Raw genomic sequence first — 26,182 nt, 5'->3', positions numbered from 1 at the left:
GAACACCGCATTAATTAAGTAGGGCTCTTTTTAATTTTTGGGTTTGTGTAGTCCATGAGCTTGATTTCATCTTTTCTACCCCACCCATCCCCAGGTATAGTTGAGCCTGTAGAGATGATTGACAATGGTGATGGAACTCACACCGTCAGCTACACACCCTCGCTTGAAGGACCATATTCAGTTTCTGTCCAGTACGGTGGTGAGGATATTACTCGCAGGTAATTGATAAACCTTTTAGCCCTGAGTTGACATTGTAGAATGTGTTGTCATTCGGTTTAGAAATTAGATATTTAAAGATCAAAGAATTGGAATGCATTAGTGTTGAAATGAACCACAGAGCTGAGTGACCCCCCCCCCCCCCCCCATTTATCTTTTGGCTTGCTCTTTCTCCCTCACCACCCTGCCCCGTACTATGATCTGATGGAATTAACTGGTTTACGTTGAATTGCAACTATTCATTTTCTCCAATCCCATCTTTTTAGTTTTGTTGATTCTTCAACATAAAATCCTCTTGGTCTCATTCTCAGTCAAAGACATGCAAATACAAGCTTGTGCTTTGTCCAATCACTGGCTTGTTTACAATTTGTGTTTGATGTTGGTTAAATTTGCCTTCCAGATTCATTAAATTGTGGCAATATTTCAAAATTAGGGTAGAGAATAGATGTTTTGAGCGAAATATCAACAAAATTGTATCCTTGTATTTTTTTTATATATCTGTATGAAATTGAATTAATATATTAATACTTTGTAATGATTTTTCACTTGAGTGTATATATACCTCATCCATTCATGGATCTTGGAAGTTTATTTTTAATGTTCTTGTGTCTGCCAAATCAATTAATTAGTTTTTTTTTAAAAAGTCCCTTTAGAGTCAAGGTTCTGCCGACTCATGATGCCAGCAAAGTGAGAGCAAGTGGGCCAGGCCTCAATTCAGCTGGTGTACAAGCTAGTCTCCCTGTGGAATTTACCATTGATGCCAAAGATGCTGGAGAGGGTCTCCTTTCTGTGCACGTAACTGTACGTTTGAATTGCTTCCACTTACAGTAAAGTGTATGGTTTGTAGTGACAAAATTCAGTTTTTGGGTCCTTGCCACATGGATTGTGGATAAACACATTTGCAATAGTATGTTTGACTTTGAGCTTGTTGATATTGCCGATTCTATCAGAATCTTAAATGTGGGAAATCTAATATTTTACTGGAGAGGGTTTGATCTGCCCTCTGAAAAAGGGATGTTATTTGGGATGAACTAGACTGGTTGCCTTCATCAATTAAGTGAAGCTGCTGTCTGAGCCTTTGAGCAGAAAATTCAGTCTGAGCCCAAGCAAGATGGACAAGCAGTCACCAAAAATGAGACCTCTTGAAGATGATTTGCAGTGAATAATGAGGTCATGTCATGGCGCTGCTGGGATTGTTTAAAACCAGCAGCTGGGTGCTGAATGAAGTAATTTCATACTGAAGATTTTTTTTAAAAGTCAAAAACAATAGGTGGCCAGCATTGATGGATTCCAGTTGCCCTGATACCACTTTTCCATGGGCACAAAGTCCTGGTGAAACCTTTCACCATGTTCGTCACTCCCCCAAGATCAGCAGGGAAGAAGTCCAAGTGCGAATGCAGAAAATGAATTTTCAGTGACATGTTGCACTTCATGGTTTTGCAAGCTTGAAGTAAACTTAAAATAGGACAGGAAATCACAAAAATAGGTTCCATCTTAAGAGAAAATCTCTATTGATGAGGTGGCTCACTTGCACAAAGTGCATTATTTCCAGCTCTTTCCTGTTCCTCTCCCCAGGAATGAACTTCTGAGTAGCATTTGCCTCTCGAGCCGAAGAATGTGATTTTTTTTTTCCCCCTGGCTTGAAAATGTATTTAAATTTTTCACTTGCTGTATATAATTTTTCTTAACTGTGAATTCTGCAAAGGTGTTGTAACATGGTAAATCATACATGAAAATAGTTCCCACTGAGACAACAGGAACGAACTATTAACTATTATGAACTATTAACTTTTTTTTGGAGAATATTAACTCTTTGGAGTATTGCAATTTATATTGTCATACAATATGATGTAATTTGTATTGTCATATAAAATTATGAAAGGCATAGATAAGATGGAGGTAAGCATTGTTCCCATTGGTGGGGTAACTAGAACTAGGGAATATAGCAATGAGATTCAGGGTAGTAGTCTTAGGACAGAGATGAGGAGGAACTGCTTTTCTCAGAGGGTCGCGAATCTCTGGAATTCTCTGCCCATTGAAGCTCAGTAAACGTGAGGTTGGATAGATTTTTACATAGTTGGGGAATTGAGGGATGGGGGTGGGGGAGGCAGGTAGGTGGAGATGAGCTTATCAGATGAGCCACGATCTCATTGAATGGTGCAGCAGGCTCAATGGGCCGGATGCCAGCTCCTGTTTCATACATTATATTCTTATTCACAGGATCATGAAGGAAAGCCAAAGAAGGCCAATATCCACAACAATAATGATGGCACTTACAGGGTTTCCTATATACCAGATAAAACGGGACGCTACACCATCGTGATCAAGTATGGAGGCGATGAGATCCCGGCATCTCCTTATCGAATCCGTGCTGCAGCAGTTGGAGATGCCAGCAAATGTACAATGTCAGGTAAGTGAAGGACTTGTGGATGAGATTCACTTGTAAGTTTAAACGGTGAGAAAATGATGGTCATCTCAGCAGTCCAACAAATACCCTTGTACAGTTGAAAGGAATGCAGTTGTATTTTAATGTTGCAATAAATGGATGAAGAGCTGGATTATGTACCTGTAATTATAAAGGAAATGTTTACTTTATTTTATGCCATTGTTAACTAGAATTTTCTTCCTTGTGGAATGTTAACATTGGAGGTTTTTTTTAAAAAATGATTTTCCTGAATTGTGGAGTAAATGTTGAATGAGTTCCTTCAGCATTTGTGTTTTCACTAATACTTGTGGTGTTGGTGAACTGGCTAAACCACAGAAATACACACAGTAACATCTACAGTGTTGGGGAAGCTTCGTGATACTGACCTAACCTCGAGGGATCAGCGATATGTTTGCAAGCCAAGATATCTACTCTGGAGCCAAAGTTGAAATGGCCTCATCATTTTGTAATGTTGGTGATCATAAAGATTGCAGATTTGGACAACGCTGTTCAAGTCCACAAGGGGAGGTGCTGCAGCAGAACATGCAGATGATGAATACTGTCCCAATGGAAGGGCCATGGCTTTGCCTGTGATAAGGTTCCAGTCAAGTACATTGTTTTGTGTTAAAATGGTATTGGAGCTGTATTCCTTTTGTTGATAATTAATATCTGGGTTCCAACATGCTCTCAATTTTCAGCCATTAAATATTAGATTTTGGCAATCAACTCAATGTGCCAAAGATTTGACTTTTTTTTTGGTTGGATCAAACCTGATGCCCTGGATTTAACTGTCCAGAGTTAGTATGGACTATAATGAGTCGTCAACATCCCATTGCCAGAGCTGCAGAATGCTGTAGATGGGAGGTTTGGGATTAAAAACAAATGGCTGAAAACTCTGATTCGGGCAGCGGGTGTGGAAAGTGAAAAGTAATAGTTCAGGACTAAGACACTTTAGTCAAAACTTGGATAGAAAGGATTTTTAAAGTATTAAGCTACGTTGGTGACCATGACGACTAATTGTGTTTGAAGTCTTGGATGGTTATTGCAACAATGGCACTTGAGAAAAGATGTCAGAAAGGTTGGAATTATTTTTTGTGTTGACTGAACCCTAAAGCAATTCAAGGTTACCTTTTGGATAACTGGCTTGACAGCCATGCCAGAGAACTGCATGCTGGCTAACCTGCAAACCTGGAGTTCTCTTGCGTGACTTGGGGAGTGGTTATGATCAGGGCAATTTGTCATCCAGATTTTCTGTGGTCTGGCACCTGTTGGATCTCAAGGGTGCAAGACTAGAATTTCAACTTGTAGTTGGGTAACATGTACAGAAATTTCAAATGGAGTGCCGCTTTCGGCTGAGCACTTCATAATGCGTGAAGTGCTGCAATTTTAAAATTATTTTTCAAGGTTCTGGCCTTGGACCCACTGTTCAGTTGGGAGAAGAACTGGGAATGAAGGTGGATGCGAAGGCTGCAGGAAAAGGCAAAGTCACGTGTACAATCTGTGCCCCTGATGGTACAGAAGTGGAAGCAGATGTTATTGAAAATGACGATGGAACCTACAATATCTACTATACTGCACCCGAAGCTGGAACATACATTGTTTACGTGCGCTTTGGAGGAGTGGATGTGGCCAACAGTCCATTCCATGTCGTGGTGAGCCTTGCTAAGTTTGGTGCCTTTTAAATTGGGAGGTGGATTATTTGCAATGAGACCTAGATAACACTTGGGATGTATTCAAATCTATCATTATATATTTGATCCTTTCAAATTCTTTAATGAAGCAGGTCATTGTGCAAGTTTCTTAATTACCGTGTGGCCAATAAAATACTGCAACCCAAGAACCAACAAACTTGTAAAGTCAAAATGCACACCCAACTGTCAGTCGCAGGCACAGAATATTTTTTAACATCCTTAACTAATTCCTTTCGTCACTCTTTACTGACCAAAGTCTCCTTTGTGCTTTGGCTTTCTCTGAAAAATAGTTCCATAATCATCTACATTGAGGTATTTATCACTAACCTGAATTTGACCCAGATATTTGGTTCAGTTTTGAAGAATCTTGGGAGAAAAAAAATACTGCTTGCTCTTGATAATTATGAATTAGAAATGCCTTTATTTTGGAATAAGCAAGACAAATCAATTGGCAAATTCTATGAAACTTGAAGTGCACTGTCCCAGACTTTGCAGTTTTTTAAGATTCCTTTAATGTCTATTGGATTTTGTTAATCGTGGGTGAATTCTCCTCCACGAGCAGATGCCTCTTTTTGTAAATCTCCATTTTTGTTTTAGCATTGCATACATTCCAGGATTCAAGAAAAAAAATTAGTGGTGTTTTCTCAACGTGCCTTCCTAATTACCCTGTTTTTTAACAGATGAAGAGCTGCATTTTGCCCCTGAGATTTTTGCTGACCCTCATGGCTTTTCTTTCCCTGATTCGGGATTTGGTTTCCTCCTAACCTTATCACATTTCTGTATTCTCATTGGCCTTCATGATTAAGATCAGTTGGGTGGATCGAGCATCAAAATACAAAGTGTTTTGAAGATGGAATTGAAAAGAATGAATAGAGGATTAAATAGCCAGTTGGATGAACAAGTTTTTTTAAACTAATATAATTTGGAAATCTTGAGCAGAATTTACTGCTACAATGAATAGTTTTTAACAGGTGTAGAATTTGCCAGCAAGACTCAAAATTCGGAGGATTGATGACCTGTCGGTTTCGAAACGTGTGCAAACTGGATCTTCCGTGGCATTGGTAAAGAGTTGAATGCCCGTGTTTTTATTTGTAAAAGTGTCATGATCCAAAAATAATGCATACAGTTAAATTTGGGCAGGTTAACCACTTTTGCATAGCCCTGTTTGTGGGAGAACATGTTGCGTGATTTAGCTTGCAGGTGAAAGAGTTGGATTGAATGTTTGCCTGTGTTACAAAACTAACTTGCTATTTGCCATCCATCAGGCCACAGATGAAGTTCCAGTAGTGCCACAGCAGCTGGTACAGCAACAACAGCATTCTCTAAATGCTTATCCCCCTGGCTTCCAACCCTGGGTACAGATTTTAATATATTAAACTTTCTGTTCCTCTCTCCTTCCATATCTAGTGTTCACAGCTTGCTGGGATCTGCCACCTGGACTGCTTGACTTCTTCCTTTTCTCTCCAGTTTGTTACTCTATCTTTTATTTTTATTAGTTGATGGACGATAAGAGTTCAGTTTTAAAGCGGGAGAGCTGTTTTGCAGCTTATTTATTAACAGGATCTTTATAAAGTTTGCTACATAAAATGCTTTGTTGCAAGTACAGTCCCTACTCCTTTATGGTACGGGGAACAAGACTATTTCCCCCCTCATACATTGTTAGTCACATTAAATATGGTATGTAGCAAATCATACAACTGATTTTCCTCCCCCCCAACCCCAAGTCATTGGGTGCACAAAGAAACTAAACTCAAAGTTGCACTGAACACGTCTAAATTTTTTTGTATTAATCATGTATTTTGGCCTACTTTAAAATACTGAGTTGTGGGGACTGTATTTCAAAATTGCATTTCCCTTCGTTGCAGCTCCGCCAGAGTTGTCTTTTGAAATGATAATGGATTTGGTTGGTGACAATTCTCAAACTTGCATGAATTGAATAACTCAATAGTGCCCCTAAATGCTGAATATTTCCAAAATGTAGCATTCGACAAATTAAACCTTCCAGCAAGTTAACAGATGAAACCGGTGCCGAGCCAGTGGTTCCTGTCCGTCGTGGGACTTTTGTGAACATCATAAGTTTTGGGACTAAAATATTTGATTACTCCATGCTGGTATCTTGCTAAACAAGATACACTTCCCAAATAGTCACAGAGTTTTACAGCACAAGAAACAAACACTTCAGCCTAATTTCTCCATGGCAACCAAGTTTTCCACCCAAGATGGAGTGCTCTTTGACTCATCCCATTTTCTTCAAGTCAAAGGGGTAGCCATGTGTACCTGCATGGATGCCCCAGATGATCCTGCCTTTTTGTTGGTGATGTGGAGCAATTCATGTTGCAAGCCTATGCAGGCAAGGCTCCTCAATGCTTCCTCTGCTACATTAACAACTACATTGATGCTCCTTCATGCACCCATGATGAGTTCATCAACTTTACCCATTTTGCTGCCAACTTCCATCTTTACCTCAGATTCACATAGTCCATCTTGAGCAACACTTTGCCCATTCTCAATCTCTGTCTCTATCTAGGGATATAAACTCTCAACAGTCATTTTCTACTATCCTACCATATTCTACATCTACCTCAACTACACCTCATCGCACCCTTTGTCCTGTAAGGATTCCGTTCTTTACTCACAATTCCTTCATCTATCTCCGTTACATCTCCACCCAGGACGAGGTCCTCTCCTCTTCTCCCATCCCATGTCTCCTTTCCTCTAGCTCTGTTTGTCTGTCTCTCTCTATCTCCTTTCCTCTAGCTTTTCATTCATAGAGCCATGTCCCACCCCCAATCAATTCTCACTTTTCCTCTGCTGTCCTCCCCCTGCCCTTTCTTCCCTCCCCCAGCCTTTTTTTGTTCGGGTGCCTGGTTGTTTTTTGCCGGACCTTGAAGAAGGGCTCAGGCCTGAAAATATTTTGCATCTTTATCTCTATGGACACTATGTGAACTGATGAATTCCTCCAACATTTTTGTGTTGGTCCTTTTTGCCTGCGTTTGTCCATTTCTCTTTAAATCTTTCCTATTCATGATCCTATTTAAATATCTTTTAAATATTGCAAATGTATCCACCACAATCATTTCCTCTGGTCGCTCGTTGCCCCTTGAGCCCATTTTAAATGTTTCTCCTCTCACTTTTAGTACGACTTAGAGCTCAGATTTCCCTACCCTGGGAAAAAGACTCTCTAATCTCCTTGTTTATGCTCCTCGAGATCTTATAAACCTCAATGTATTTCTTCACACCCCCCCCCCCCACTCCCATTCCCTCAACCTACCACAAATGCTTAAGTGAGAAAAGTCCCTTATCTGTTCATAAAATTGGCATGGCAGTGGCAGTGAGGAAGCATTGAATGAGAACATTTTGGTGCCAGGGAAATAGAGCTGGAAATCTGAAATGATCTGGACCTAAATTAGTGTTCATTTTGTGCTCTATCTGTGGAAAGCAGAAACAGATCACATTTCAAGTTGAAATCCCTCTTCAGTTCTATGAAGTCATTGACCTGAAGTGTTAATAGTTTCTCTTTTCACAGGTATCGTCTGATTTGAGTTTCTAGTATTTTATTATCTTGAGTTGCTTTACTAAATTGGTATAAGAGTAATAAATGAATTTGAGCCATCTGACAGCTGCATATAATGGTACAAACTAACTCTATCTAGTAATAGACATGGTATAGCACAGGCCTTTTGCCCATGTCTGTGCTGGCCATGACACCAAACTGAATTAATCCCATACGTGTGCACATTGTCCTTCTATTCCTTGCCTGTTTATGTCTGTCTAAATGCCTCTTAAACATTGCCATTATTTGCTGCCTCTTCCACATCCCCTGGCAATGCTTTCCAGACACCTGCCTCTCTAAACTTGCCTCTTTCTCTCCTTAACCATGTCCTCTTTATTTGACATTTCCATCTGGGGCAAACAACTGTGACCGCCTGCCCTCTCTATGCCTACTGATTTTATGTACTTCCATCAGGTTGTCCCTAAGCCTCCAGAGGACACAGTTTGTCCTGCCCCACTTGTTTGCTGATGCTCTCTAATCCAGGCAACATCCTGTAAACCTCTTCTGCACCTTTTCCACACTCTGCCTCAGGTGTAGCAACTACAAGTGCACTCAGTACTCCAAATACAGCCTTGCCAAAGTCTTACTCCCCTGTAGCATTGGTCGCTGTCTTTAGTGCCCTGTGACTTGATCAATGAAGGCGGGCTTCTATATGCCTTTACGCACTCTAGTCCCTTTCAGAGACCTTTAGACTTGAAGTTCAAGATCCCTTTGTGAATCAGTGCTTGAGGTCCAACTATTTATTGTATGCTTTCCACTTCAATTTAACCTCTCAAAAAATGAAAAATATCACTCGATTGGATTAAGCGACCTGGATTTTCTCCACCTGAATTTCCAACTGCTGTATCCTTTAACAAACATCCTCACTATCCACAACTGGTTTATTTGTCAAATAAACAAACTTTCCAGTCCAGGTAACATTTGGTTAGTACCAAAATGGACCCATACATTAAGTACTGGTATTTATTAAATGATCCATTTTAAGCTATGTTTCTGAAACTGCTCTATTGCCTATTCCAATTATTTCACATGAAAATGTGCACACTTGGCATATCAAAGCAACTGCTAGAAATGTTCATAGTAATGTTTCTTGCTGAGATTGTAGATATAACAGTTGAGCAAAAAAGGAGAGGAGGAACGATGAAAAGCAAGTGGATAGTTGAAGTAAAGAGGAGAAATAAATGGGAAAAGCAGAGCCATAAAATAGAATCCTGTATTTGTACATCATGGTTCTAAGTATGGGATGAAAGTTTACTGGTAGACTACAATGCCCCGAAGTGGTGATCATTTCTAGACTACATGTGGAAAAAAATTCCTTGCAGTGTAGACATAAGAATATGTTAAACTGATGTGGGTAGAATTTAAGACTGAAGGGTGGGGCAATTACTACACGACTTTGAAGGAACTAGTAGGTGGTGCCCTCTGCAATGCAGATCTTGCATGTGTGAGGCCAGCTCACCTGATCCACTGGTCTTTTAATCACTGCTTCAAGGACTTGTTGGTCTCTACTAAATTCACCAATCCCTGCAGCAGATTACTGCCATTAAAATTAATATTACAGAATTTTGTCCTGTGCAGTAACTTGTTTCAAGTTTATCTTATGTACTAGTATCTTTCTAAGAGGCTATTTGGAGTGCAACTTTGTTTGGAAATGAACTATTATTTCTAGATGGAGTTCTGGACTTGTGCCTGATCCATTAAAGTTGTACCTTTTTTCACTTTTTAAAAAAAAAACAAAAAAAACTTAAAGGTCAATAAAGATTCAAAAGACTTGTTCTTGGAACGCGAGGATTGTTGCAATAAATTTGGCTGATTAGTCTTGCTTTCAAAGGTTCAGAAGAATGAGTGGAGAACTCGTCAAACTGTACAAGATTCTGACAGAGCTTGATAGGTTGGATCCAGGTACAACAGTTTTCATCAGAAGGGCCAAGTACAAAGATTTATTGCAGGATATGGCAAATTTCATGAGAAATGCATTTCTTTGCTCAGTGAATCTCTGAAATTTCCCGTCACAAGGCAGTACAACTGAAGTCACTCCATCTACTTGAGGTAGATTGGATTTCTAGTAAAGATGTCAAATGGAATAAGGGATAAATTGAGATAGTGATTCTGCCATGAATGTATTGTAAAGCAAACAGCCTCAAAAATGTAGTTATCATCTGTTTAGTTTCTTAGAATTGATATCCCCTGCTCTCCAGAGGTAGAGCGTTCCAATGAAATCATTTGTAAGTCGAAATGGTGTAAGGCAAAGAAGCAATTACCATGAATTTACATGTGAAAAATATTTGAGCATTCCCAGACCCACAGCCCCGCTGCCGGTCCCCCACACTAGACCCACTGCCCCGCAGTCTCCCGACAGCCCGCTGTCAGTTCCCACACTGATCCCACTGCCCCATGGTCTCCCAGCAGCCCCATTGTCAGTCCCCACACTGGTCATCCCGCTGAATGCTATTTTTGCTTTTCTCCTTTTTTCATAAAAGTGCAAATCCTCTTCAGGTTAGTGAAAAGGTACTAATGTTGGTCTTTCATAAAAGAGAAGTGGTGTAAAGTGAACTTTCAATTAGTGAGGGATACCTATATTAAGCATAGATTTAAAATTGAATGAATATTTTAACCCAAGTCACATGAAGCTGGGAAAGAGAGAGGTAGGGAGTCACATTAGAGCATTTTGAAAAAGTAAAGCTGAATTGATTTTTAACATTATTCAGATTTTTGCAATGCAGTTCAACAAAATCATCCAAATAGACACAAATGTGTAAACTAGTTTTCATTCTGATCATCTTTGCTGCTTTGTTCTTTCCAGGCACAAGTCGACAGGAACCTTTCCTAGATGGACTGGCATCTTGAGCCCTTTCTCTTCTAGCTGTCTCTTCCTTCCCACTACCCCCCCCCCCCCCCCCCACCCCATCTTGTACATAAATCAGATGTTTTTTTAATAGCTGGTAATTAACATTGAGAAAACTCTTATTACAGCTGACTTCAGTCCCATTGAAGCAGAATTTGTATAGCAGTGAGCATACCTGCTGTTTATGGGCTTTTTGTTGCTTCAGGATAGACTGTAGTTCAAACTGCTACTGGAGAGATTTGGCCACAGATAATTGCAACAACTAACTGAAGTGGGGAGTTGCTGGGAATTCTCAGGTCCGATAGCATGCGACCTGGCTGGAGAAGTTCATGTGTTCTGGTTATTAATTTTTGTTATTTCCCTTGCCCTCCGAACTGAAATTGTGGGTAAAATTCACCATCCAACACAAATATTACTTTTTTAAATGGAATTTTGTTTGCTTTGTCTGCTAAATGATCTCTTTCCCCCATTCACATCCTCATGACGTTGACTTTCAGGAATGAACCAATTTGTTTAAACATCCAGATCACAAATGCTTGTGTGACTGATTCAGCACATCAGCAGGCTGAGACAAGAGTTGGCAGAAGAGCTTGTTTAAATGTTGATGTCTAGGCCTTTATCTATAAAGATTGCAGTAGTTTGTGACTTTCATTTATTGAAAATGAGAGTTTGAATTAAATGCTGTTGAAAGTTGCAATTTCCAGTTTGTCTATTTGGTCATAAGGAATTGATGAGGATTTTGCAAACTGAAAATTGCACATTTTTGACTTTCTGAACTGAAGTGTAACATTTTTCAAGAATGCAGTCGATGTATTATGTGCTTATTAGCCATTGATAGTTTATCTTTTGAATTCTTCGTTATCAAGGTTCATGAGGGAGCCTTTGTCCCCCCTGATGAAATGGATCACTTGGGCTTGAGACCCTTTGATATTGTCATTCCCTTCGCTCTCAGAACTGGGGAGATTACAGGTAAAATTCACTTCACAATCTAAAATGGGCTTTCTTCCTTGAATTTAAATCTTTAGTCTGAAAATATAGATTGAGCAAGTTGGTTTGGCAGTGAGCTGGTATGGTCAAATGTTGGTTGCTTAATACTGTAACTATTCTGAGACAAATTTATCAGCTGAAGTACAAACATTCTAATCATCTGGATTCAGTTGTGTGACCTCCAACACTCTCTTGATATTGCCACTTGGAAAGGAAAAATTAAGTTGCATTTCCAGTTTCTCTCTCGTTTTTCTCCTAACTGCTTTCTGTTGTCATACTAAATTGAAAATGAACTGGATTTTATTTGAAATTGATGGACTTTGAAGAAACAGTTAATTTTAAATTTTCTATTTAAATTTAGACATACAGCACGGTAACAGGTCCTTTTGACCCACGAGCCCATGCGGCCCAATTGATTCCTGTACATTTTGAAGGGTGGGAGAAAACTGGTGCCCCCGGGGAAAACCTACGCAGACACTGGGAGAATGTGCAAACTCCTTACAGACAGTGCGGGATTCAAATTCTGTTCCTGGTCTCTGGTGCTGTAACGGCATTGACCTAACAGCTACGCCATCCATGCTGCCCATTATGTTTTAAAGCATTGATGTTTTGGGTTAATGCTGCAGCTGTGAACTTGCTGTCTGATCGGAGTGTTTCCATAATTTTTGCAAGATTAATGTTTGAATACCTTTGTTTAAAAATTGAGGTCCAATCTCTTGGCCACTTCTGAAGGATCAATGATTGGCACAGGATCAGAGTTTGGTTAACCTGCTTTATGTTGGTTGGGCACATGTTTCCAATCTTGAAGTTTTAACACTCTCAAATTCCATTCCAATTTGGAGAACGGAGCTGTGGAGGGCAGCTTCTCTAAATGTTGAGCAGCTAGATTCCTGCTGCCAAGTGCTATATTTTCCAAAACTGGTATGAAATCCAAACTTTCTCACTCTGCTCTTTCTCATAATCAGGGCAATAAAATACTTAAATGGTAAATGGATCTCCAAATTTAAGTTTTGCTTATAATTTTTTTTCCAGACAATTCCATTATTTTGGAAGCTGCTTTAATGGTTTTGCTCTTATGACAAATCACAAGGCCATTTTTGCTTTGAAAGTGCCGGAAGAAATAAGCTTGCCTTTTGGGTATTGCAGTCAATAGACTCTTTCAGATGGCCAGAATACCCCAATGTCAATCCGCATATTCTACCCCTATGCGGCTGTCAGGAGGCGCACTTTCTAACCATCCTCTGAGAGGGATAATCGCCGGAGCACTGAAGTCCGCCTAGACACCTGATGTAGCCACCTGAAAGCGACTACTAAGGGGCGGGCTGATGACAATCTGCCTGACAGCCCCCCACCCCTGCCCACACCACCCCCGGCGCGGGACTACGGTGCTGGGACGTCGGGGCAGGGACAGGAGCTGGATTGCGCTCCGAGATGCCTCTCCTGCAGCTGCCCCTTTCGGGTGGACAGCGCAGTGCTTTCAAGGTTGCCACCTGAACGACCATTCCACAGGTCTGCATCCGCTTCTGCAGGCGCATTCTTGGCAGAGAATGCACCTGAAAGCGGCTTTTAATGTTCAATGGCGTTGAAAAGGAGGATCCATTCCTTCTATTGCCATTCAGGGGGAAAAAAGAAGAAATCAATCAGAAAAGTCATATTTCTAAATGTTATCAAATGAACAGCTGAAAAAGGGAAATTCGAATTGGATGTTTGTTAAAGACAGCACAGACTGAGCAAATTGAGGATGGTGATCTTTTAATGAACGATTATCCTTGAATTCAAGCTTATGAAATTGGACGATTTTAAATATGAACGTTGGACTAGATAGCATTTTAAAATTACTTTTTTTAAACTTGATTTTTTTTTTCAACTAATCTTTGGCTACTTCTGTATAATTAGGTGAAGTTCACATGCCTTCAAACAAAACGGCTAAACCAGAAATAATTGATAATCATGATGGTACAGTGACAGTTAAATACTCCCCAACTGAAGTGGGTCTGCATGAGATGCACATAAAGTACAATGGAAATCACATTCCAGGTACGTTTTTGTTTTGAGGCCTATTTAATTGAACTGCTTTCGGTGGAGGGAGCCACAAGGTTTCATCTACAAATGTGCAGCTATTTTATATCTTCCTTCCACTTACCACTAATTGGTTTTTGAGCCTGAATATAAAAGTGAATTAATGGTCTAATCTGTATTTAAGACCACTTTATAGTGTAAAACCTTCTGCATGCCCTGTATTTAGAGGTATTGAAGACACACTATTGTATCTTGGACACTCCCAAGTAAAAACAGTCATGAACTTGGACATTATAAACTGGAGCTAAAACACTGCATTTGCACCTTGCCAGTTAATTGATTGGACAAGTCTTGAGGTGAGCATTGCTCTTTAGGTGTATCTGGGCATGTGGGCGGAGTCAAAGGTCGAGTCTGTGTCATTCGGCACTTTATATGGGTCTTGACTGTTTTGCCTTGGATTGGGTAACAAAAGGAGATGCCAGATTATGATTGGCCGAGGTCGCCATGCATTTCACATTCGCACCTCAATGCACATCTCATCGAGTGTTGAAGTTGATCTTTGCTGCTATTTCAGTATTTTGACCCAGTAAAGCAATAAGATTCAAGTCTGGATGGGGTTATATCATCAACCCCTCCCCATGTCCTTGTAAGTGATACAGGTCATAGATTAGGGTAGTGGTTCTCAACCTTGATCAGCCTAAAGCCCATCTGGCTTCTGGCCGAATATGCCATGGCCCACTAATGGAAATGACTGAGCAATATTTTCAAGTCAAAAGCTGTTAGAAACACATCTTTATATAAGTATAACTTTTAAAGCCCCAGTGGTTGAGAATCATTGAATCATTAGGAAAATGTTAGTCTTCAGGCCCTATTGCAGCTTCAGTGGGGTGGTGAAGTGATGAGTATTTAATCAACCATATGGGCTTTGTTGAGCTGGATGTTTGAGCTGGGCTGGAGGGATGTATTCCATCTTCAAATTGGGCTTGGTAAATCGGTGAACTATTTGGAGATGTGCAAGTCGCGGTGCTTTTGAGTGGCCTCTGACGACCTCTTACAGGTGTGAAACATTGACGACCCCTTACAAAAATTGATGAATGTGTCTCAATGTTGTACTTATTATCTTTCAGAGAGTCCACTTCAATTCTTTGTCAACTATGGAGGCAGTGGCCATGTGTCAGCCTATGGCCCAGGTCTTGTCTATGGTGTTGCCAACAAGCTGGCCACTTTCACAATTGTAACTGAAGATGCTGGAGAGGGTGAGAATCTCTTCAAAGTGAAACCATTTGTTCGGAATTTTGTCACTGGGGTGATCTGCATCATGTTTGTCAAATTGAATCAAAATCTGAAACTTAGCCTGTAGTCCATGCTGCTGAACCCTTGTTTGCACCACTAATTCCACCCTAGCCCTTTGTTCTCCACGCATTCCCTTCGACATTCTCTCCTTCCGCCCACAGCCCAAGTTTTACCACTCATCGACAAGCTCATGGGCCCAATTAATCAACCAAGATTTTGGGGATGTGGAGGAATCCGACACATTCGGAGGAACAGCATAAGGTCGCACAAATATCTGCAGGCTTGACTTGGTACTTCTCAGTGGAGCTGTGAAATAGCATTGTGACAACCCAGTGTAAGCGTGAAGCACGTTCATTTGTGCCTGCATACTAAACCTGCAGGGAACAGTAAAACACTGCAGTGTTTGCAACAGCATGAGATGGAGTCCAACTATCAATGAAAATTTCACATTCTGCTGTTAAACCATTCTAAAGGAAATTTGGCTCCCAGGACAGTTTCAGATTAGCCCCAGTTTGAAATTGGTAAAATTGGCAGCCATGTGATTCGTATGTTCGAGTAAATGCTGGTTCGTTCACTATAGTTGTTGATCAGTGGTAATTTCTATTCAACATGCTGAATAGTTTGCTTCAGTGTACCTTTTTTTTTTAAATCTTCCCATGTAGGTGGTCTGGACTTGGCCATTGAAGGTCCTTCTAAGGCAGAAATTAGCTGTATAGATAACAAGGATGGTACATGTACAGTATCGTACCTCCCAGCCCTGCCAGGGGACTACAGTATCCTTGTCAAATATAATGAAAAACATATCCCCGGAAGTCCTTTCACTGCCAAAATTACAGGTAATGGGAATGAGGTGTGCAAAGTAATTACAAGTAGGCCGGAATATTCCAGTTGAGGCAAATGTAATGCATTTTGTCAACTTGATAGAAATTCAATGTGTTGTAGAAAAGTTGAGCAGAACTCATTCTAACATTTTAATTGTTGGGGAAACTTGACGCTCTTGATTCTGTAGCTGCAACGAGATTATTTGGTTTCTCCTTAGATAGATATTAGATTCAACTTTATTACACAATACAAAGCCAATGAGATACAATTAGCATCCAATCAGAAGTTAAAAAAATAGTGCTGTGTACAGATAACTACATGCAAATAAAAACAAACAATTGTAAAAATACTGACAGTACAATGTGAGTGCAGTACCACTCCAATTAGCATCCAATCAGAAGTTAAAAAAATAGTGCTGTGTACAGATAACTAGATGCAAATAAAAACAAACAATTGTAAAAATACTGACAGTACAATGTGAGTGCAGTACCACTCAGCGCTGTGATTTAAGGTTCAACAGGGTCACAGCCTGGGAGGGGAGGAGGAGTTCTTCTTAGTAACATTTAGTTTGCAGTATTTTCTTGAACATGAAGGATATTTTAAAGATCTACTCTTCTCCACTTGGAGGTATTGACAGGGAACTGATATTTTTGTATGGGAGATCAATTGGGCTTGAGAATTGTGTCCAAAAATTTCTGCTCATCCAAGATTACATTTTAAGGAATAGATCTGAAGTCCAGGTTAGTATTTGGTTATTTTTTTTGTAACAAAATTGCAACTAGGTTGAAACTTGAATCAAGTTCACACAAATATTGCAGGATATCATTGAGAAGTTAAATATTCCACCTAACAAATCATAAATGTTTTGTTCTGGTGGTATTTTAAATGTGGATAATATTAGTGTGTGCCTATAAATGAGTAGGTATATTGTGAACTAGAGGCATCCAATAAATCTGAAACTCCTAAATTACTTGGCTGCTATTTTCAGGCAAAGGGTGCATCCAAAACAGAATGGATTGAAAATTGTCTGGTTTCCTTTTTAGATGACAGCAGGCGCAAGTCCCAAGTCAAGGTTGGCTCAGCTGCTGACATCTCGTTGGACATCAATGAAACTGATCTCAGTCTGCTAACTGCCAATATTAAATCCCCATGTGGCCAAGATGAGCCATGCCTGCTAAAGAGACTATCAAACAAACACATTGGTGAGTATCTTGAGCCACCAATGCTTCAACAATGTCACCAGAGCAACCAAACACTCTTGGGTACTGAAAAAAACAAACTGAAGAGGCTAGAAATATTTTTTTTAATGCTGTAAGTACTCAATGAGGTCATATGAATATGTGCAGGTTGTACCATGGACAAGTTTAAACTCTGGTCCATGGAGCAGCAGTTTGACTGACCAGTGCAATCAGTTGTGCCTGCATCCTAAACCTATTTAAATTTTACACAAGGAAATTTGCGCAATAGTGAGTGGGGAAACGCCAGGAAATGTTAATGGGAGTAGGGTAACTACACCCAAAAAAAAATTTGACAGCTTCTGCAGGAAAGAAGCATCCTTTCTCAAAGAATTCTTGGTTTAAAAGTCCAATTTGTCTCTCAACATATTCTATTTTTTTTCCCCCAAACTGAGCACTCTTGTTGAAATTTAAAACTCAGATGCTTGGGAATTCGTGGGCAACTGGTGATGTTGAGTGCATTATTTAGTGATCTTGGCCAGCTTCAGAAGTTCCATGTCCAGCGTATTTTAATGGTTCGCTCACCAGGGTGAAGCATTATTGGGGATGGTGGAGAGAGCAGGGAATGGGCCAAGATTCAAACCACTAAGCAAAGAAAGCCAAGTCAATTTTGCAGTAGTTTTAAAGGAGGAGATTGGCGCAGGGCCAGCGCTGATGGGGAGGGGCATTCGCAGGCATTTCCCCCCAAGAGAGGTTCTGTTTTCCCCCCATACGTTTGCAGCCATCGCTTTCTGTCAGACCTACTCTTCCCCCCCCCGGCTGAGTGAGTTTATGAATGCCCCCCTCTAACCCTGGATGGAAGCATAGTTGCAGACTTGAGTTGCACTTGTTGGTAGTCTGTTGGTTTAAAGGTGTTACAGATTGATATATATTTGGGTGACACAGTTAGCGTTTAGCGCAACAACGCCAGTGTCTCAGGTTCGAATCCAGCGCAGTCTGTAAGGAGTTTGTATGTTCTCGTCGTGTCTGCATGGGTTTTCTCCCACCCTTCAAAATGAGTGGGGTAGATTAATTGGATGGCACTGGCTCATTGGCCAGAAGGGGCTGTTCTAATTTTTAATTTTAAAATATCTTAAGCCACCAACTGGTTGGGACAGGTGGGGACGGACAATAATTGTTATATTAACAATATTTTTGACGATAGGTATCTCCTTCATCCCGCGGGAAGTTGGTAAACACCTTGTCAGCATCAAGAAAAATGGTAGACATGTGGCAAATAGTCCAATTGCCATTATGGTTGGTCAGTCAGAAATTGGAGATGCCAGCAGAGTTCGGGTCTCTGGAGAAGGGTTGAAGGCAGGACGAACATTTGAAATGTCGGACTTCATTGTGGACACAAGAGATGCAGGTAAGATTTGGAAAAGGTCAAAAAGATTCTGGCTTCCCAATAATTTATAATCCAAGAAGTGTGCATTACAGGAAAGGACATTGTGCGTTTTGATTTCTCACTGCTTGGATGGTTTGCCTCTGGTTGGGAAGTGCTTGTATATTTTCATAATTGAATGTGAAGTCCATTTTTAAACTTCAGAGTTCTTTTTAAAGTCTTGTGCCGATACAAAAGATATTTAGAATAGGTACGATCGAGTTGCTTCCTTTCAAAACTATCTTGTATTACGCTGTTTGATGCTTTTAGAATCTTGGTGATCTATTGATTAATCAAATCCAAAACATTTTGAAATGTATCTCATTAAATGTATCCATTACTTTGGTTTCCAGGTTATGGTGGGCTTACATTATCCATTGAAGGCCCAAGTAAGGTGGATATTAACACAGAAGAGACTGAAGAAGGTACCTGCAAAGTATTGTACTGTCCAACTGAGCCTGGCACTTACATTATTTACATCAAATTTGCTGACCAGCATGTCCCAGGTATGACGATGAGAACTACGAAGTTGCTTCAAATTAAGATAATTTGCTTGCAATTGTTATTTACCCACAAGACCTTCAGATTTAAAATGCATTAATTATTGCATTTATAACTAATTTGGATATAACCATATAACCACTTACGGAGCGGAAACACGCCACGTTGGCTTTTCGAGTCCGCACCGGTTCACTGATTTTGTGCGCCCTCTTCAGGCATTGGTCCCGGTAGATCTTCAATTGCTGTTTTGGTACCCCAGCCAGTAAGATCAAGTTTGTTCATTTGTCCCTGCAATTTGCAGAAGTTGAGGGAGTTTTTAAAAGTTTGCAGTGCTGTTCATGTGCAAGAATGAAGTTGGAGAAATGGTTTTCTTTGCAGGGAGTCCATTCACAGTGAAAGTAACGGGTGAAGGCAGGATAAGAGAGAGCATTACCTGCAGACGCCGGGCTGTCTCTGAGGCAATGATTGGAAGTATCTGTGATTTGAATTTGAAGATTCCCGGTAAGATTGGAAGAATTATTTGGAATCTGCTTTGTCATTAAAACATTTTGGTCTCCCGAGTTTGTATAGCTGCGGTTAGCAGAGCGTTCACTGTATAACTAAGCAGCCTTGATGGAATTTGAGTGTGGTGGCATTTTAAATGCCAACTGAGCAACCATTGTCATGTAACTGGGGAAAATAGCATTCAATCTCTTTCAATCTTTGCACAAAGAATACCTTCAGAGGAAAGCTGGAAAAAATTTCTAATCCTCCAACACTACTTCTAATAATTCAATCCAGCCCAAGTTTAAACGAATTAATCAGATACGTTGCATTTACTTGTGAATACAATGCATTGAAATCTTTCTAAAGGGCACAAATTAGTTCATGTTTACAGTTTGGAGGAATGTGCTGTGATAACATTTCTGGTTTGGAATTCTTTCCAGCCCTTTTCCTTTCTACTGATTTTTAAATGGCACTCAAGTTTTCAACTTTGAGTCTAGCTCGACCTGATGGTTTTTAGAGATGTTGAAGCTTTGTAAAGCTGAAGCATTAATGTAACAGCTAATGTTAGTATTGACGTCAATTTTCTGAACTAGACATGAAGCATGAATCTGTGGAACTTGTGTTGCAAATTGCATCAACAGAAAAATTGTTTGTACCATGTTCCGAAAGAAAACAAATTGAAGAGTTTTATTAGGGGGAGATTATTGGCAAGCAAATAGAAATATCTAAAATTTGCCATATTCAAGTTTAACCTACTTTAATTATTTTTGGTGTCATTAATTGCATTCACAATGAATAATAACTGTTGCATTCATGAAACACTACCCTGCAATGTTTACAATCTTGATGGGCAAATTGCTGCATTCCCCTCATTTCAAAGCTCTTCATGTGGGCAGAGGAAATTAACTTTCAGCAGTGTTGCTATTTAGGCTATTCTGGGATAATCGGTTGAATTGTTATCTCGCTCAAAATCAAATAGTCTAGATTCGACCAGATGCATTATGATTGAGACATGGATGTTAAAAGTAAATGCATGAAAATAGAAAACTGAAGTGCTTTTCTGTTTCTAACCCTCTTCTAAACAAAACTTGTTTCCTGTCTTTCCTTTTCACTTCTTCTCAGTGACTTGATTCCAACTAACGGTGGCTCGGGAGTACCTCTCACTCTGCTTTTCAAACAACCTGCACTTTCTTGCGTGCTGAGAGTCTGGACCTTCGACAGATTCAGCTCGAAAAAACCCAAGGACCCAACTAGCGTTCAAAGTCTGCCCTTTTTTTTCCTCCCTGCTGGCCGCTTTGGCCAGGAGGAACATGACCCATTCAGTGCGAAGCCACTGAGGTCGGAGGGAGCGTTTCAGCCCGGGGCATATGGATTCTGAGGTCGGCAGAATGTGCTCATTTTAAATTGCCTATCATTGGTTGTTGAATGAGTGAGAATTTCCTTTCCTTGCATGTTTCCTAAACACATTTAGTCTCCCAAATGCAAGGTCATGTTGTTGTGCTACACTTCCCCCCCCCCCCACCGCTCAGCACTTTAAAGAAGTGGTAGGAGAACTACAAATGCAGATGTTGCTTAACTTTGGCCCTCAACTGACGCCGCTGTTTTGTCCCCAAGTGTCAATTCTGGAAGTAGCTTTGGTGTTGCTCCCGCCACAACTTTTGATCAAGTGACTAACTCTATTTGAGGCTCTCGGGAATAATTGGACCTTCTCTCGTAAAGATGCGATGACATGGCAAGGTTGGCGTAGCGATTAGGTCCTGGTTTACAGCGCCAGCGATCAGGACCGGGTTCAAATCCCACACTCTCTGTGTGGCAGTTGTACGTTCTCCCCAGGCCTGCGTGGGTTTTCTCTGGGGGCTCCAGATTCCTCCCACTGTTCAAAACGTACCGGGAGTGTAGGTTAATTGGATGTAAATTGGGCGACATGGGCTTGTGGTTTTTAGAGATGTTGAAGCTTTGTAAAGCTAAAGCATTAATGTAACAGCTAATGTTAGTATTGACATCAATTTTCTGAACTAGACATGAAGCATGAATCTGTGGAACTTGTGTTGCAAATTGCATCAACAGAAAAATTGTTTGTATCATGTTCTGAAAGAAACAAAATTGAAGAGTTTTATAAGGGGGAGAATGCCTGTTGCCATTCTGTATGCCTAAATTTTAAAAATTAAAATACAAAATGGTCATTTTTTTAAAAAACTCTGCTGTAATGATTTTCATCTTTATTTCTAAGGATTTTATCACTAAAGGTTTGATCATGTCAGATTGCCAGCCTAAATCCAGCCTTAGTTTGTTGTAGTGATTAATGAAGAGTATAATTGACTAAAGTTTCTAAAACTGGAAAAAGGGTGTCAATAGTTTAGAGCACACATTTTTGTTCACTGATGTAATTTCCTCCTTGGCATTATCTGATTTTTTTTTAAGCTTCACCCATTGTTTGGCCAACCTGAATTAGGAATCAAGTATAAATTAGCAGGAAACATCAGTCACTTGGCCCCATAAGGTGCTCCTGTCAAATGGGAAGAGTGTGGCTGATCTTTGAGTAACTTCAATCTTCACATTCCAATGCCTGTAGTCAACTTTCACCACCATCCCCGTTGCTTGTTGACAATCTATCTGCCTCTGCTCTCGTTACCCCTCGGGGGAGGGGGTTTCAAAACTGACCCTCTGAAGATATCTCACCTCAAACTTTGACCCTTTTTTTTTAAAAAAAAAAGTGACTCCAACAATTTCTGGATTCCCCTACAAGAGGCAATATCCTCTCCACATAAGCACCCCTGATCTTTGAATCTTGTCACACTAAATTTGGATCTCAATTCAAAATTTTGGTTTCCCAAGTCAGAGATTCTTAACCCTTCAACTGGGAGATTTTGTTTCGAAGAATGACAGAATTTGTTAGGTGGGAGCCAGACTCCTAACTTCAGTCTTGATTTTAGCCCTTGCCTTCAAAAAGGGCTCGATACCACCAAGTTTGGGGGGGGGGGGGGGTGCGGAAGGTTCCGAGAGACTTTCCAAACATGCCGTTGCCCAAAAGTTGAAGAGTGTATTGATCTGGGCTGCCATTTGGCGATTGACACTCTGGATGCTTACTTGATTCCAAAGGCAACTTTCAGGCAGTTATCATTATAGCCCTGAGGTGCAGAGATCTGTGGTCAAAAGAAGGAAAGTGATTGTGGAAGTGGTGAGCGCTGCACATGGTTGACATTTTCATATTGAAGGGTGGAGATTGAGATGGTAGAAATAGTAATGATTGTAATAACTTCTCAATTGTGGTCATGCATGCATGTGATTGCAATGCTGCTCAGACATTTTCTTTTTCCCCCTTGTTTTAACGCATGGAAGAATGAAAGAAACTTGGCATCTTCACCCAGAGGATGTGATCATTCAATGACTTGGAAAATCCCTCTAGACATGGGTAATCTGGTCACAACTTGGCCTCTGTTCAAGAATTGGGGTGGGGGAAATATCCCAGGGAGTAATCTCTGATGGACGCAGATGTGGGCTTACATATTGTGCTCATAATTTGGCAAGAGTCCATATAAAAACATGTTTGCTTTTAGTCTAAAAATTGAAAGTTGCCATCTCCTGCAAATGACGAGAAATAATTTGAGGATAATTAATTTGAGGCTCTGATTGCTCAGTGGTTAGAGCACTGGCCTTGTAAACCAGGGGTCTCACGAGTTCGTTCCTCGCTGGGGGCCTCCTTTCTGTGAGGGGTGCTTGACAAACTGGCGACTGTCTTCCTTGCGGTAGACCAAGTTAAAGAATTTCATGTACATTACATTTTAAATATAGTATTACATGACATTAATGGAACCTTTACCTTAATTTATTCTTTTGAATCTCTTCATTAAGTGTGTGATTTTTGTATTAGCTACATTAAAGATTAAAGTTTGCTCAACCTTGGCCTGCACTCAGATTAATATCATTTACTCAAATGAAACCCTGGATAAGCCCATTTGATTTGGAGCACTTGCTCTCTCTGCAGCAAGAGGTTGACTGAGACTGTCTCAGTCATGGAATTCTGATGCCAGAGGCACCCAAGCTGTTTAATGTACTGTAAAATTTAAATTCCACATGGGTTTAAGGCAAACATGCTTCCTTTACAGCCCTTCATGAGGGCTCCATTTATTTTGGAAACAAATATGATATCTTTTGGTTCCACTTAATGCATGTTGTTCCTCCATAGAAATTGACATCCATGACATGTCTGCTCAAGTGACGAGTCCCTCTGGAAAGATTAACGAAGCAGAGATCACTGAAAGTGACAACCACACCTACTGTGTCAGATTTGTGCCCCGCGAGATGGGTGTGCACACAGTCACCGTCAAGTATCAAAACCGACATGTCCCTGGCAGTCCTTTCCAATTCACCGTGGGACCACTTGGTGAAGGAGGCGCTCTAAAAGTGCGAGCTGGTGGTCCAGGGCTTGAACGAGGGGTAGTCGGAGTCCCAGGTAAATTGCTAGTGTTACCTTTGATCATTGGTTAGTCAAGACTTGTCGCTTGTCTTGTGGACTGTTGCCTAAATCGTCTTACAAAGAGAATCCAAATGGCTTCCATGTGGAACAACATTTGATCATGTAAAATGTGCATTAATAATCATTGCTAAGTTTTTTTGTTTGTGACACTAGCTTGACTTGTGCTTTTTCCTGCTTAGCTGAGAGATTCCAAGTCTATTTTTCCTTTGCCCATTTCGGGTTAATTTGCTATGTAATCCAGTGGAACGTTAACATTTCAGGAGCTATGGTCTTCTGCGTACATAATCTTGAATTTGTAGAAAGGTTTCTTACCAATGCACCCAGGTACAAACACCTGTACTTTGCATGCAAGTGTGTGGTGCCTGTCCAAAAGCCTGTGGACATTCACTTGTGCTGTTGTTGGAAACCGACTGCAATTCCAACAGCAGACATTGAAAGGAAAGTCGAATAATGGTTCTCCCATCCTGTCAGATAATGGCAAAATGCCAAGAGGATCTGGGATTGCTCCACCATCGTCAACTGGAACCCATTAAGCCCATTTGATTTGGAACATTTGCTCGCAATGGAGCAAGAGGTTTGCTCAGACTGACATGGTATTCTGGGTTTCATGTCTCAAGGCTTCGGATCTCTTCCACTCAGAATTCTATAGTCTTCTGACACAGGCGGCAGGATTTCAGAGGTTTGGAATTTGAAATGGGTTTGGCCCATTTTCTGAAATAATAGAATTTGACATTGCTTGGTCAGTCAGGAGGCTTGTAAGACCTCTGTGGACCTGAATTTGTACTTTTTCTGGGAGAGTCACCAAAATGCAGTAAAAATCTCCATTATCTGGAATTCAGGCACTGGCAAAATAAATTGCAGAAATAAATAGGTGAAAAATAAAATTGGTGCCCCTGTCAGTTCGCCCATCCATGCAAATGCCATCTCAAGCATCCAGAAATCGCTTATCCGGCATCTACAATCCCCATAGGTGTTGGATACCTGGTGTTTTACTGTACTCTGTTCTTTGGGATGAACCAAATGATTTCTACTTTTAATCTAGAAATGGGATTAATTCCTTTGCCAGGGTAGAATAGAATTATTTACTACCAGAAAAATATATTAATTGGATTAAAGCATTATATAAGGGACCATTGGCGAAGGTAACAATAAATGGATATGGATATGTATCGAACCAATTTAAATTAAGTAGGTCAACTAGGCAGGGATGTCCATTATCTCCCTCACTGTTCGCTTTAGCAATAGAACCATTGGCAGGACTGATAAGAACAGAAAATAAAATAAAAGGGATAAAAATAAAGGAAAATGAATATAAAATCAGTTTATTTGCAGATGACATCATAGTATACTTAACAGAACCAGAATTATCAATAAAAGAACTACATAAGAAATTGAAAGAGTATGGAGAAATATCGGAGTACAAGATCAACACAAATAAAAGTGAAGTGATGCCTATGAGTGTCTTGGGTAAACTTGTACCTCTCATTTTGATCGTTTTAGATTGGTCACAATGTTTGAGCTACCGAAAGAAAATAGACACACACACTGAGAGCAGTTCAGTTTATACAAGACTTTATTACTAAATCTAAAGCTGAGTTCACACTACAATATGCAAGCCTTCCCAATTATATTTATCAATGCTTGGACTGGTCCCAACTGCCAAAGTGAGGTGACGACTGCACACTTGTAATAGGTTGTCTGGGCGCCGCCGGTAACAGCTTCTCCACCTCCCCGGACCGGGACGTTAGTTTGGAATCTTGAAGTTCTTGCTGAGGGATGTTGCCACCTCTTGGAGAGTCTCAAACTTCAGCAGTGGGACCATGGCTTACCAAAAGTTGTTTACTTCAGATCTTATCTCTTTGAACAAATGATTTAATTATCTTCAAGGTCTCCTGACAGTCTGCGACCAACAAAAGAAATCTGCATCTCTGGGCCTGGTGGAAGTTGGATAATATCTACTGATTCATATGCATCCCTGGACCCCATAGTGTAAATTAGATAATGTCTTCTGATTCAGCTGCATCCTGGGCCCCATTGGTGGAATTTAGATGTGTCTACTAAATATGCATCCTGGGCCTCATGGTGTAAATTAGATTATGTCTGCTGATTCTAAAAACAAGCAGGTTCTCAGCCTTGCAGCTGCAGAAGTAAAAAACAGTTTAAATCTTACATTACAATCACTACTACAGGGGAATCACGTTGCTCTCCATTGCAGGCAAAATCTTCGCTAGGATTCTACTAAATAGAATAATACCTAGTGTCGCTGAGA

The 26,182-nt window shown here is 40.4% G+C and overlaps 1 protein-coding gene across 2 annotated transcripts in view; it reads left to right on the top strand.

Moving 5' to 3' along the window:
• Window positions 1–26,182, top strand: part of LOC138764140 (filamin-B-like) — a 141,863-nt gene that overhangs the window by 83,793 nt on the left and 31,888 nt on the right. The window contains exons 26-39 of one of the 2 annotated variants that reach the window (XM_069939602.1): window positions 95–218; window positions 861–1,017; window positions 2,437–2,626; window positions 4,046–4,293; window positions 5,598–5,687; window positions 11,597–11,699; window positions 13,614–13,754; window positions 14,864–14,992; window positions 15,692–15,865; window positions 16,895–17,053; window positions 18,231–18,434; window positions 18,803–18,955; window positions 19,329–19,451; window positions 23,623–23,889. In XM_069939602.1, the coding sequence (XP_069795703.1) occupies window positions 95–218; window positions 861–1,017; window positions 2,437–2,626; window positions 4,046–4,293; window positions 5,598–5,687; window positions 11,597–11,699; window positions 13,614–13,754; window positions 14,864–14,992; window positions 15,692–15,865; window positions 16,895–17,053; window positions 18,231–18,434; window positions 18,803–18,955; window positions 19,329–19,451; window positions 23,623–23,889 (2,262 nt within the window). The remainder of the gene's footprint in view (window positions 1–94; window positions 219–860; window positions 1,018–2,436; window positions 2,627–4,045; window positions 4,294–5,597; window positions 5,688–11,596; window positions 11,700–13,613; window positions 13,755–14,863; window positions 14,993–15,691; window positions 15,866–16,894; window positions 17,054–18,230; window positions 18,435–18,802; window positions 18,956–19,328; window positions 19,452–23,622; window positions 23,890–26,182) is intronic. The other variant, XM_069939601.1, reaches the window with a different exon arrangement.

This window comes from Narcine bancroftii, chromosome 5, assembly GCF_036971445.1.
Source record: "Narcine bancroftii isolate sNarBan1 chromosome 5, sNarBan1.hap1, whole genome shotgun sequence".
Taxonomy (NCBI): domain Eukaryota; kingdom Metazoa; phylum Chordata; class Chondrichthyes; order Torpediniformes; family Narcinidae; genus Narcine; species Narcine bancroftii.
Note: the sequence above shows the minus strand (reverse complement) of the source record. Positions and strands in the feature narration are given on the sequence as shown.